Source organism: Lontra canadensis, unplaced genomic scaffold (assembly GCF_010015895.1).
Source record: "Lontra canadensis isolate GAN:19392208 unplaced genomic scaffold, GSC_riverotter_1.0 scaffold6, whole genome shotgun sequence".
Lineage (NCBI taxonomy): Eukaryota > Metazoa > Chordata > Mammalia > Carnivora > Mustelidae > Lontra > Lontra canadensis.
In genome coordinates, this window is record NW_022631000.1 from 8,475,375 (window position 1) to 8,488,441 (window position 13,067).

The window sequence follows — 13,067 nt, forward strand, 5'->3', positions numbered from 1 at the left end:
AGCGGGGATTTAATAAGGCTCTTTGGAGTCGGTATCTTGACCAGTCACACATTGTGGCACTGGGATCTGGGATACTGATGCCTCTTTGATTCTAGCATTCTTTGACTATGTGATTCTCACTTGGATGCCTGCAAGGTAAGACGTTTAAGTAATTATGTTAAAAATGGTAGCAATAAAATGTCACTGGTCTAATGGGAAAGGTCTGCTTGTGCTGGGGTGGGTGTTAGTGGGGATATTTCAGGAAAGGCTTTATGGAGTTGAAAGAACCTGTCCTGGGTGTCAGTAGAGGATTCAGAGAGGAAGCAGGGATAAGAGCAGATGTGGGATAATAAGAACAATTTCAGGAACAAGAAATTTTGTTTTACCCTGAGCCTAGGATATGTGTAGGACACTAATAGGAAATGATGATGGTAAGACAAAAATCATGAGACCATGCTGACAAGTTTGAAGGTTCATTTGTATGGCAATAAAACCACTATGGAATTACATGCAATAAAAATAACCTGAAGGTAACTATAATAGCCTTTTGTATCTGTTGCCATCAGTACCCTAGGAAAGATACTCATCACCACAAAACTCCATGGAGTTTTAGTCATTAATTCTTTCTTTGTATTTCTTAAAGATATAACTGAACTATTTATTCCTTTGCTTTGGCTTTATTAGAAATGGATTCTTCTCCAAAGAAGGCAGACTCTTGTATGTATATATCAAATATTATAACTCTAGGGAATTTTTGTTTCCCGTCACACATATCACACTTTCCAGCATCTGTGTTCTTACAGGACGATGCCTTGGCATCGTGCACACCCCTAAACTAGAGTAGCACCTCATTTTTCCAGCATCCTTGAAAAACTGCTGTTACACATAAATGATTTCCAGGTAGATGAAACTTGGCTGTTCCCTTAAACATTTTATTTTGTATATTTATCCTGAAACTTTACTTAAATTTTTGTTTATATACTTCCTTACTTTAAGCATTTGGATTGCCTATTGAATGTTTTTGAAGATTTCAAACCATTGTGTCCAAACAATAATTATTTTATAATTTGTGATTTGGCGAGACCTTTGTGAACAGTTAAGATATAGTCACATTTTTCTCTGTATCGTAAATGATTCTTAAATCTTCTTTTGGATTTCCTCTTTGCTTTTCCATGAGTCAGTGTTTTGGGTCCACCTTCAGCTGTTAGTTGACGTTGCCGTCCTCTGTCAGCCACTCTTGGGGGCTACATCTAATGACATGACTTACTCTATATGGGATTTTGTGAGTATGACTTACTAGGTGCCCCACTACTTTGAGGGGATGTGGGCAGTAAAACCAAAGACTCCATGGTTCATTGGGAGGTCTTGTTTTTGAGACCTTTTCCGGTCCTATGTTCCAGATATCAGGACTTTCTCACTGCATTTATTTTATTTTTTTTTAAAGATTTTATTTGTTTATTTGAGAGAGAGGGAGTGTATGATCTTGAATGGGAGGGGCAGAGGGAGGAAGGTGAGAGAGAATTCTCAAGCAGACTCTTGCTGAACTCAGAGCCTTTCCTGAGGCTCAGTTTCACGACTCTGAGATCACAACCTGAGCTGAAATCGAGAGCTGATGCTTAACTGACTGAGCCATCCAGGTGCCCCTTTCTGACTATATTTAAAAAATATTTAAGTGTTTATTTTTGAGATGGTAATAGTCAGTTTTCGAATATTGCTGTATTCTGCCCAGGGTTCTTTTTTTTTTTTTTTTTAAGATTTTATTTATTTATTTGACAGACAGAGATCACAAGTAGGCAGAGAGGCAGGCAGAGAGAGAGGAGGAAGCAGGCTCCCCGCCGAGTGGAGAGCCCAACGTGGGGCTCGATCCCAGGACCCTGAGACCATAACCTGAGCCTAAGGCAGAGGCTTTAACCCACTGAGCCACCCAGGCCCCCGCCCAGGGTTCTTTTATAAATATTTCTAGCTCATTCAATCCTCAGAATAATCCCAGGAGGTAGATTTTTTCTTCCCCCACGACAGCTGAAGATGAAGACACTGAGGACACTGAGGCCCAGATCGGTGCAGTGACTTTATCCAAGGAAGCAAGATAATAGCAGTAGAGCTTGAGTTCTCGGGCTTGGCTTTCCCCCTTCTCAGACCTTTCTGAGTTCCCACCTCTGTAGAGTGTCAGTCAGGATGCCCGCCCTGCCCTCATAGGGTTGAGTAAGATGCAGTTAAGGCAGCGTGTATATATGCAAGCATTCCACCAAGCTTAAAACGCTCTACCAGTGGCAGTTTTTGTCATTTTCCCGAGGAGCAAACTGAAGTTTGTTTGTATTTGATCCTTCTCTACCAAGTGATTAGGTATTTTTATTAGGACCTGTTAACACAGTGAAGGGCTACTGAAATGCAAAACCCAAACCCCAGAACCAACAAAGCCGGTTATATCGTTTGCCTAACTTGGCAGATACTCCAGTGTGATTGATAGCCTCTCATGAGAGACGTTCAACCGAATGAGCGAACTACTTGATTTCAGAAACACCAGTCCAGTTAGCTAGTAAACACTGACATTTAAATGTTCAAATCAAATAAGATTATAAGGACTTTATAAGGAAGCCATAGCTTATGATGATAAATAGATCCCACAGGGAGTGATACATGGAGAATTTAAACTGAGTCTCTTAAAACTCATTTTGGTGTTAGTTTCAGGTATTAATTTTTTGGATTGATTGAGGGACCTAATACACCAGTATCCTATAGGTTGCTACTATAGTAAATCTTGATTAGTTTAGAATTGGTTATCATTCAAGGGATATAGATAAAAATTACCTTTTGCACTGTTTGAAAAATTACAAATTCATGCTCTAAATTATTTTGTAAGGAGAAAGTATGAAATTTTAAGGAAAATACTAAACCTTAGCGAACACACTTTTTTAAAAAGAAAACTTACACATTTTACAATTCAAATTAGTTAACATGTGAATTTATTAATACATTTTAAAGGAAATTCTGAAATTTGATTTTTTTTATTAGTGCAAATTAAACTGACTTTTCTCCTGGTTTACCTAAATTGGGGAGTAAAATTGTCCTTCTAAAAAAATTTATATATGAGAATGAACTATTGTTGCCCTGGCGATCCTTACAACCAATTTAGGTAATCTTATCTACAGCCAACTCAGTTTTTTCTTTATAACTTTTCTATAGTGAAACCAAACAATTTCCTGGCTGCTTATTCAAGTCACTTTTTGAAGTATATAATTTTTATTAGATTAGCTCTTAGCATGCAAGTCATGCAGGTTCATGTATAGCTTAAAATATTTTTGTTCTGTCAAAACCATAAACTGAATTCCATGTTCTGTCACATAATACAGTCTAATTTTCTGCCCATTAGAAGTATCTAGTAAAAATAATTCAGATCAGAGAGTGCTATCGAGTTTTATTATCTAAATGAACGGTTTTAGACTTAAAGCTCCTCAAACTAAGAAAGTACAGATTAGTGACACTTGTCAAGACTCGCCCTCTCTTCTTCCCACCCTAGTATAATGTGCTTTCTGCTGCCCATGTGAAGAGGTATAGCTGTCTCAAAATTTATTATGTAAGGGGTCACTTACACCCCTGAGGAGTTACAACATAAAAAATGTGCTGTATCTGTTTTTTAAAAATCAGATACTTTTTTCTATATTCTCTCCTCTTCTCTATATTCTGGTAGGTTTTGTTTTGTTTGTTTTTAATCATGGTGGCATTTCACATATCTGTGCCAGAGTCAGCTGTCTTTATTTGTATAGACATTTCCAGTGTTCCTTACTCCTGGACCTCACCAGGCTTGCCATTCTCTTTTCACTATGTTGAGAAAATCTAGATCATAATAATAGCTAGAAATATTACTGGATTTTAGATGCGCCCCCCCCCCCTTAAAAACAAGTTATTGGAGAATAGTTAATATATTTTTCATTAACATTAAAGTGCTTTTTAAGGTCAGATTTTCATTCTTATAAAGGATCCAGAATGGTATTTAATGTTGAGACCCAGTTTTTAAAAGATTAACATAAATGGAGTATTGTTTTTTGGTATATAATAATGTCACTGTCATATATGAGGTAGATAAAATACCATGACAGAGTGTGTATTTAAACCATTACTGAATAATGGTGACTTACTATTATTGCTAATAAAGTGTTACGGTGGTTGGGAGTTGGAAATTTTTGAAGAAAAAAAATGGAAACCATCAGGTGAATTTTTATTTTAATGGAAGATTTTTGAAAATCAGTATTTTTTAGCAAGAGGTTATTTATCTACAAGATATGACCAATAGCCCATGATTGATGTTTCTGGATAAAAACAGGTTCCCCTCTCGCTCACAGCATGAAGAGCCCTGCCCTAGAGATCCAGATGGATGGGGACATCTCTTTGGCCCTTTAAATTCTGTAATGATGGATTTTAGTCCACATAGTTGACCAGAATGCTAACGGTTTTACTTAGCTATTTGCTTCATGCTATATACTGTCTTTCTTCATTTCTCCCTTACTCAGCCTTCTCTGTAATCCTTTTCCTAATAACCTCATCACAACAAATGATTAAGCTTTTCTGTTGTTTCTTATAGTTGAATCAGAGCAAGTGATTGATGAGGTGTCCAGTTCCAAGGACAGAGAGACATCCTCATACCCTGAGGCTCTTTCTGCCTCCGCTTTCACTTGGTGTTCAAGAGTGTCTTTACGTGAATTTATGACATCTCCATGGAAGCTTTAAATTCCTAAAGGACAAGGACAGTGTGTTACTCTTTTCTCTCTCTCCCACATTCTTAATGCTTTTGCTCAGTATATTTCTGATTGAGCTAATGAATGTTGTCTTGTTATTGCTCATTTACATTAAGTTTAAGGATCTGAAAGATTAATATTGTAATCCAGTTACAGAGTATTGACCTTCCTAGTGAATTCTCAGCTCTCGTTTTCTATAAAACCCCACATCCTCCCGGCCATTTTCTCGACTTCTGTTCTTCAACCCGTAGGGAGCTTCCCTCTTTTACAGATTCTTTGGAAAACCATCTTTTGTGCCTGAACTAGGTGAAGGCTGATGAACCATGCATAAAAAAAAGAATGTTTGTGTGAGTAATTGTGGATTGTAAACAGTTGAAAGGCAGAGACTTTAATTCATGCTCTTAACTGGTGTCTGTCATCTAATCCAGCATCTTTCACAACCAGGACTTCTTGAAAAATTCCAAATTTTTTTAAATTTCTCATGACAAATGTGTTAATTTGTTTGAAAGTCTTTCGTCATTTTATGGAGCGGTGTCCTTTGTCCAGATGACTGTTCATCTGACAAACCAGCCCGTGTGCCTTTTCTTGGGACACAAGAATGATGCCTGTGTCTGTTCCTCCATTTTCACCTCACCCTGCCATTTGTCACTTTCCACCTTCAGACAGGAGGCGAGGCCATTTGTCTGCTTCAGCTCCGTGTGTAAATCCCCCATACAGGTGAATGCACTAGAGCAGGGAGTCTCTTATATCATATTTGATGCCTCCAGAGTTATTCTGCTATGTGATGGTAAATTCTAGTTTGGCTCTGGCCTTGAGTCCTTTATTTAATTATTTTTGTAAGAAAAGTGGAACTGTGTTTTTCATTATTTTGTGCTTACCTTCCTTATACATGTACCCATGTAGCAACATGCAGAGGTACAGCTTTTAGGTGTTTTTATTTTTGTTTTGTGGTTTTTAAAGCTTATTCAGAAAACTTGGGTTAAGGGGCTCCTGGCTGGCTCAGTGGGTTAAGCCTCTGCTTTCAGCTCAGGTCATGATCTCAGGGTCCTGGGATCGAGCCCAGCAGTGGGTTCTCTGCTCAGCAGGGACCCTGCCTCACGCCCCCCCCACCCCGCCCTGCCGCCTACCTTTGTCCTACTTGTGATCTACCTCTGTCTCTCTCTCTCTCTCTGTCAAATCAATCAATCAATCAATAAATCTTTAAGAAGAAAAAAACTTGAGCTAAGATAATAATAACACTTGTATTATATTATCTACAGTACAGTTTTCATTTACATGATTTAAAGTGGAAAAAATGCAAAGTTTATTTGGATTATATACACTTTGTTATACCAAGGATAAAAGAATCTTTTTTCCTCTTGCATAAATAAAAAGCTATTTGGAATGTATACTAAATTAGTTTACACATAGAGCAAGCATTTTAAAGGGCAAGCTTATGGGATTGAAACAATTGTATTGATTTAATAAAGTTTTCAGCAGGTAGCAATATGGAATATTTGAATACATGGAAAATACATTTTTATTAGATTAGATAGCTTTTGGCAATGTATAATGAATAGCAATAAATATATTTCACTTAGTTTTATTACCATAAAAGGGGAAGGAAGCAACAGAGTTGGCAGAAAGAGTTAAAGAAGAAAGTCACAAAAATAAAGGGAAACGGAGGCTATTGTCAGTGAAGGTTGAAACCTCCAAGTTAAAGACATTAGGTTTGTGATGGATTAATTGGAACATCACACGTCATAGCTCTCAGCATGTTCACATTTGTAGTTGCACGTGGTTATTACAAAATCCTGGGATGTTGGTGCTTCCCAGATACTTAGTTTTTTACAAACTGAAGGTTTATGGCAATGCTGTGTCAAACAAGTCTGTTTGCACCTTTTTTTCCAACAGCATTTGCTTGCTTCTTGTCTCTTGGTCACCTTTGGGTAATGCTTACAATATTTCCAACTTTTCCATTATTGAATTTGTTACGGTGATCTGTGTTCAGTGATTTCGGCTTGCTGAGAGCTCAGCTGGTGGTTAGCATTATTTAGCAATAAAGAATTTATAATTAAGATATTTTATTGTGTTTTTTTTTTTAAGATAGAGTGCTGTTGCACACTGAATAGGCTGTAGTATAATGTAAACGTAACATTTATATACACTGGGAAACCAAGAAATCTGTTTGACTGGCTTTATTGTGACGCTCGTTTTATTGCGGTGGTCTGTAAGCAAACCCACAGTATCTCTGAGGTGTGCGTGTGCTCTTTCCTCCACATGGTCCAGCATCCTCAACTAAAGAGTCATAAAACTGTTTTTCCTACCTTGTTCCCCTTCTCACCACTCATCTTAGCTTGTTGACCCCAGAGCTGATTATGCGGCTTTGTTAAGTTTGCCTGCACTTGCCTCACTGGTACTTCAAAGAACAGATTGTATTTTTTGGCGTCCTTACCAGGTTAAACAGTGAGCAGAATCTGGTTACTGGTTCTGGTATTGATTCACAGTTTGTAATGTGCCCCTGAGGCCCACATTGAATTGGGTGCCAAATGGTGCATCTCCGTTTACAATAACCCTACACATCGGTGGTATTTTTCCCAGTTTATGGAAGCTATGATTAAGGCCCAGAGAGGTTATATTCTCCGTCTTTGGTCACTCTAGCCCTAAGTTGAGGTGTTAGAGTTTGAATTCTGCTCTTTCTGTCTTCAAAACCCTTGCTCTTTCCCATACAAATAACTCCCTCTCTTCCATGGTAAGACCTCTTTTTGTATATTTAAAAAAAATACATGGGTCAAAAGATACAAACGTGTTGCCTCTGGACCCATCTTCCACAAATGAGTTTTCTAGTAGTTAGTCCATGTCCTGTCTCTAAACCCTGGGCTGAGATTATCATTCTTCTATAAGTAAAGCCATGGTAGTTATTGGAAGTATTTTTTTTCATTCATTATTTAATGGTAGCGGGGTGAGATACGAAGACTATTTAGAAGTTTTTCAGTTTGTATATTAATTAAAATCTGTTATCTGTTCTTTATAGTATAAAGATGCATTTATGAAAGCAAATCCTGGCTACAAATGGTGTCCTACCACAAACAAGCCTGTGAAATCCCCAACACCCACTGTCAATCCACGAAAGAAACTATGGGCCTTCCCATCTGACTCTTCGAGAGATTTGCCAAGCCCCAAGAAAGCAAAGACTGAAGAAATGCCTCAGCTAAACTTTGGAATGGCTGGTGAGTTAAGATAGTATTTTACTTATTCTGTTTTAAGGACAACGCAATAACATTTAGGTACTGTTTTTAATAAATTATATACATATGTAATATATACATAGTGAGAAAAAAGCAAAATTTATAGCTAGTGTGAAACAGTGCAAAGATCTAGCATATCTGAAAGCTTTGGAACACAGCACACATAGAATGTGTATGTCTGATTAAAGGAAGTATGAACCAAGTAGTAGAGTCATTATACATATATATGAATTTCTGAAATTGACATTATGGAAGGGCAGACCAGAGATTAATTGTTCAGGGAATTTTATAATGTAAGAAAGTAGCTTACACATACATACACACTATTAAGCTATCCCAGTATGTATCTAAGTTATTGTGAGTACTTAAAAAGCCATAATTATGTTGATCATCTGAGGATTTGAAGCATCTAGGGAAGAATATGAACAGTTCCATTACAAATCTGAGATGGATCTGACAGCTGTTTCATAGAAGGAATTCCCATCCACCCCCATTCCGGTATAAGCTAGGCATATTAAAAGTTCCAGATGGTGCCATTTGTTATGGGACCTTTAATACTCTTTGGGTGGTAAGGAATGCTAAAGCGTTTATTACCATGAAATAAAGTACTTATATTCATTCTGCAAATGGCTCTCTATTCCTGGCTATTGCAGTACAGTAATCAAGAGAGAAATTTTCCAGGATAAAATTTCCAGGATGAGTTAAATGGTTCCTATTTCATTATTTATTATAAACAAATTTTCTTCAAACCATTTGCAGTATGTAGAGCCTGGGAAAGGAGGTTGAGCAATATTGTGATAACACTCTTTTGTTTTTTAATCCAATTTTATTGAGGAATAATTGACCTACATTGTTGTATAAGTTTAGGACTTACAGACTGTTGGTTTGATGTATATATATAGTGAAATGATTATAATAGCTTCAGCTAACATTTTTCTCCTCATATATATACAATAAAAAGAAAGGGAAAAAAGGAAAAAAAAAATTTCTCCTTGTGATGAGAACTTTTAGAATTAATTCTCTTAACTTTCCTGTTTGTCATACAGCAGTGTCAGCTATAGTCATTATGTTGTACATTATATCCCTAGTACTTATTTATCCTCTAAGTAGTCGTTTGTGACCACCTTTCCTCCAGTTCTTCCTCCTTCCACCCTCTCTCTGCCTCTGATAATCACAAGTCTGATTTCTTTTTTTTTTAATATTTTTTTTAAAAAAGATTCCACATATAAGTAAAATCATATAGCATTTGTCTTTCTCTAATTTCAGTTAGCATAATGTCTTTAGAGTACATCCTTTTTGTCACCAGTGGTAGGATTTCCTCATTTTTTGTGGCTGAATAATATCTCACTGTGTGTGTGTGTGTGTGTGTGTGTGTGTGTGTGAGAGAGAGAGAGATATCATGTCTTTTTTATCCATTTATTTTTTTTAAAGATTTTTATTTATTTGACATACAGAGAGCGAGAACAAGCAGGGGGAGCAGCAGAGGGAGGAGAAGCAGGCTCCCCACTGATCAGTGAGCCCAACGCAGGGCTTGATCCCAGGATTCTGGGATCATGACCTGAGCCGAAGGCAAATGCTTAACCAGCTGAGCCACCCAGGCACCATTTTTTATCCATTTATACGTCAGTGTTTACAGGTTGTTTCCATGCACACATGAAATATTTTCTAGGATAAACCATATGTTTAGGCAAGAAAATGAGCAGCAAATTCCAGAAGACTAAACTACCAATTATCTTCTGACCACAGTGGCATGAACCTAGAAATTAAAAACAAGAGGAAAACTGAAGTTTTCTAAAACACAGAAAAATTAAACCGCACTCTGTAAAACAACCAATGGATCAAAAAGAAATTAAAGGAGAAGTAAAAAGTTTCTTGAGATAAGAAAATGGAAACCTAATATATCAGAATTTGTGGGATGCAGCGAGAGCAGTTCTAAGAGGGAAGTTTATAGCAACAAGTCCTACATTAAGAAGCAAAAAATATCACAAAGAAATAACCTAACTCTATGCCTTAAGAAACTAGAAAAAGAACAGAGCTGCAGTTAGCGGAAGGGAAATAGTAAAGATTCCATTAGAAAATAAATGAAATAGAGAATAGAAAAACAAGAGAAAATGTTAACCAAACTAAGATAGTTCGTTCTTGGAAAAGATAAATAAAATCAACAAACCTTTAGCCAGACTAACCACAGAAAAAAGATGAAGGACCCAAATCTATCATACTATAAATGAAAAAGGAGACATTACAACTGATACCAGAAAAATACATAGGAGCATAAGAGGCTACTATGAACAACTATATGCCAACAAACTGGACAACTAGGAGAAATTACTAGAAACATGCAATTTAATAACATCAAATCAGTAAGAAATAGAAAACCTTCATAAACCAATTATTAAGGTAAGTAAGGCAATTGAATTAGTAACCAAAAATTTCCCAGTGAAGACAAGCCTAGGACCAGATGGCTTAACTGGTAAATTTTACCAAACATTTAAAGAAGAATTAACACTAGTTCTTCTCAAACTCTTACAGAAGTATCAGAGAACAGGGAGCACTCCCAAACTCATTTTACATGCCAGCATTATTCTGATATCAAAACCAGGAAAAGGGCGCCTGAGTGACTCCGTGTGTTAAAGCCTCTGCCTTCGGCTCAGGTCGTGATCCCAGGGTCCTGGGATCGAACCCCACATCGGGCTCTGCTCAGCAGGGAGCCTGCTTCCTCCTCTCTCTCTGACTGCCTCTCTGCCTACTTGTAATCTGTGTCTGTCAAATAAATAAAATCTTTAAATAAAAAAATAAAAACCAGGAAGGGACACTACTAGAAAAGAAAAGTCCAATATCCCTGATGAATATAGATTGAGAAATTCTCAATGAAATACTAGCAGACTAAATTCAGCAGCACATTAAAAGGATCATTCACCATGATCAAGTGGGGATTCGGCGATGGTTCAACTCATATAAATAAATCAGTGTGATATATTACATTAATAAAATAAAAAGAATCATACAGTCCTCTGAGTAGATGCAGAAAAAGCATTTGACAAAATCCAATATCCATTTGTGATAAACACTCTTAACGAATTAGGAACAGAAGAAACATACCTCAACATAATACAGGCCATATATAACAAGCCCACAGCTAACATCATATCTAATGGTGAAAGGCAGAAAGCTTTTCCTCTTAATATCAGGAATAAGATAAGGGTGTGTCACCACTCTCACCATTCTTATTAATGCATGATATTATAAGTCCTAGCTAGAGCAATAGGGAAGAAAAATAAATAAAAGAAAAAAAATCAGAACTGAAAAAGAAGAAATAATATTATATGTTCGTATATATATTTTGTTTGTATGTGAGATGACTTTATTTTTGGAAAATCCTATAGACTTAACCAAGAAACTATTGGATCTAATCAGTGAATTCCATAAAGTTGCAGGGTACAAGATTAACATAGAAAAATCAGTATCATTTCTATACACTAACAACAGATTTTCTAAAAAAGAACTAAATCGTTCCCATTTACAATAGCATCAAAACAATGAAGATAGTAATAAATTTCACTAAGGAGGTAAAATTCCTTTGGAAAACTGTAAGACACTGAAGAAGGAAATTTAAAAAGACACAAATAAGTGGGAAGAAATCCTGTGTGCATGGAAGAATTAAAATTGTTAATACTACCAAAAGCCGTCTATAGACTGAATGCAGTCCCTATCAAGATTCCAATCACGGTTTTTACAGAAGTAGAAAAAACACTCCTGAATTTGTATGGAACCACAGAAGACCCTGAATAGCCAAGGAAATCCTGAGAAAGAAGAACAAAGCAGGTTGCCTCATACTTTCTGATTTTAAGCTATACTATAAAGCTGTAGTCATTAAGACAGTATGGTACTGGCATACAAAACAGATAGACCAATGAAACAGAATCGAGAACCTGTAATAACCCCAAACATACACAGTCCAACAAGTCAGTAAATTCTTGGAAAAAATACTGTCTTCAATAAATGGTGCTGTGGTAATTGGATATGCACATGTAAAAAACAAAACAAAACTGGACCCATATCTTAAGCCATAAAAAATTAACATGAAGTGGATTAAAGACTTAAATGTGACACCTGAGACCATGAAAGTCCTAGAAGAAAACTGGAATAACGCTCTTTGACATAAATTTTGGTAATGGGTTTTTTTTGTTGTTGTTGTTATGACATCTAAACCACAAGCAACAAAATAAAAGGTGAACAGGTGAGAGACTGCATTGCAAAGCTTCTATATGGCAAAAGCAAGCATCAGCAGAGTGAAAAGACAACCTACAGAATGGGAAAAAATATTTTCTAACCACATATCTGAAAAAAAGTTAATACCCTAAATTTGTAAGGAACTTCTACAACTCAATGGTATAACAAAAATAAAAACACCCAAGTAAAAAGTCGGCAGAGGCTCTGAATAGACATTTCTCCAGAGATGTACAAAAGGCCAACCAAGAACACTAAAAGATGCTCAACATTACTAGTCATTAGGAAAATGCAATTAAAACCATTATGAGATAATACCACTCACCTATTAGAATGAACATCATCAGAAAGACAAGCCATAGCAGGCGCTGATGAGAATATGGAGCAAAGGGAGCTTTATGCGCTGATGCTTGTAAATCGGTACAGCCATGAGGGGAACACAGTATGGAGGATCCTCACAAAGTTAAAAACAGAGCTCAATAAGTCAGTGTGTGATTTATAATGTAACAAAATATGTGGTGTTGTCATAAATAAATGCTAAGAAATGCAGTCTGATGTAATGGCAGCATTCTGAGGAACAGTCTTTAGGTGACTGCTTTGTAGGTGTCTGTAGTAGAATTCTAGGTAAAGCAGAGACATTGGGACCTGGTAAGATGGTTCCTGGATCACACTGGCCTGAGGATCCCCCCACCCCACCCGAAATGATGTTCCTACATACCCCAGAAGAATCAAAACAGATCTCTGTCCTTGTTTGGCTGTCATTGTACAATTTTTACTTCACCTTGGTGAACTCTCTAGACTTCCCAAATTATATCATTTGAAGTGTTTTATGGTAAAACATTTTATCATTGGGACCATAAAAGAGTATATGGATGATGTGCTGACAACCGAATTCCTTCGA

The 13,067-nt window shown here is 36.7% G+C and overlaps 1 protein-coding gene across 9 annotated transcripts in view; it reads left to right on the forward strand.

Annotated features, from left to right (window-relative positions):
- Window positions 1-13,067, forward strand: part of BBX (BBX high mobility group box domain containing) — a 273,737-nt gene that overhangs the window by 182,798 nt on the left and 77,872 nt on the right. For all 9 annotated transcript variants that reach the window (XM_032852106.1, XM_032852108.1, XM_032852111.1 and 6 more), the window contains one exon: window positions 7,726-7,921. In XM_032852106.1, coding sequence (XP_032707997.1) covers window positions 7,726-7,921 — 196 coding nt within the window. The remainder of the gene's footprint in view (window positions 1-7,725; window positions 7,922-13,067) is intronic.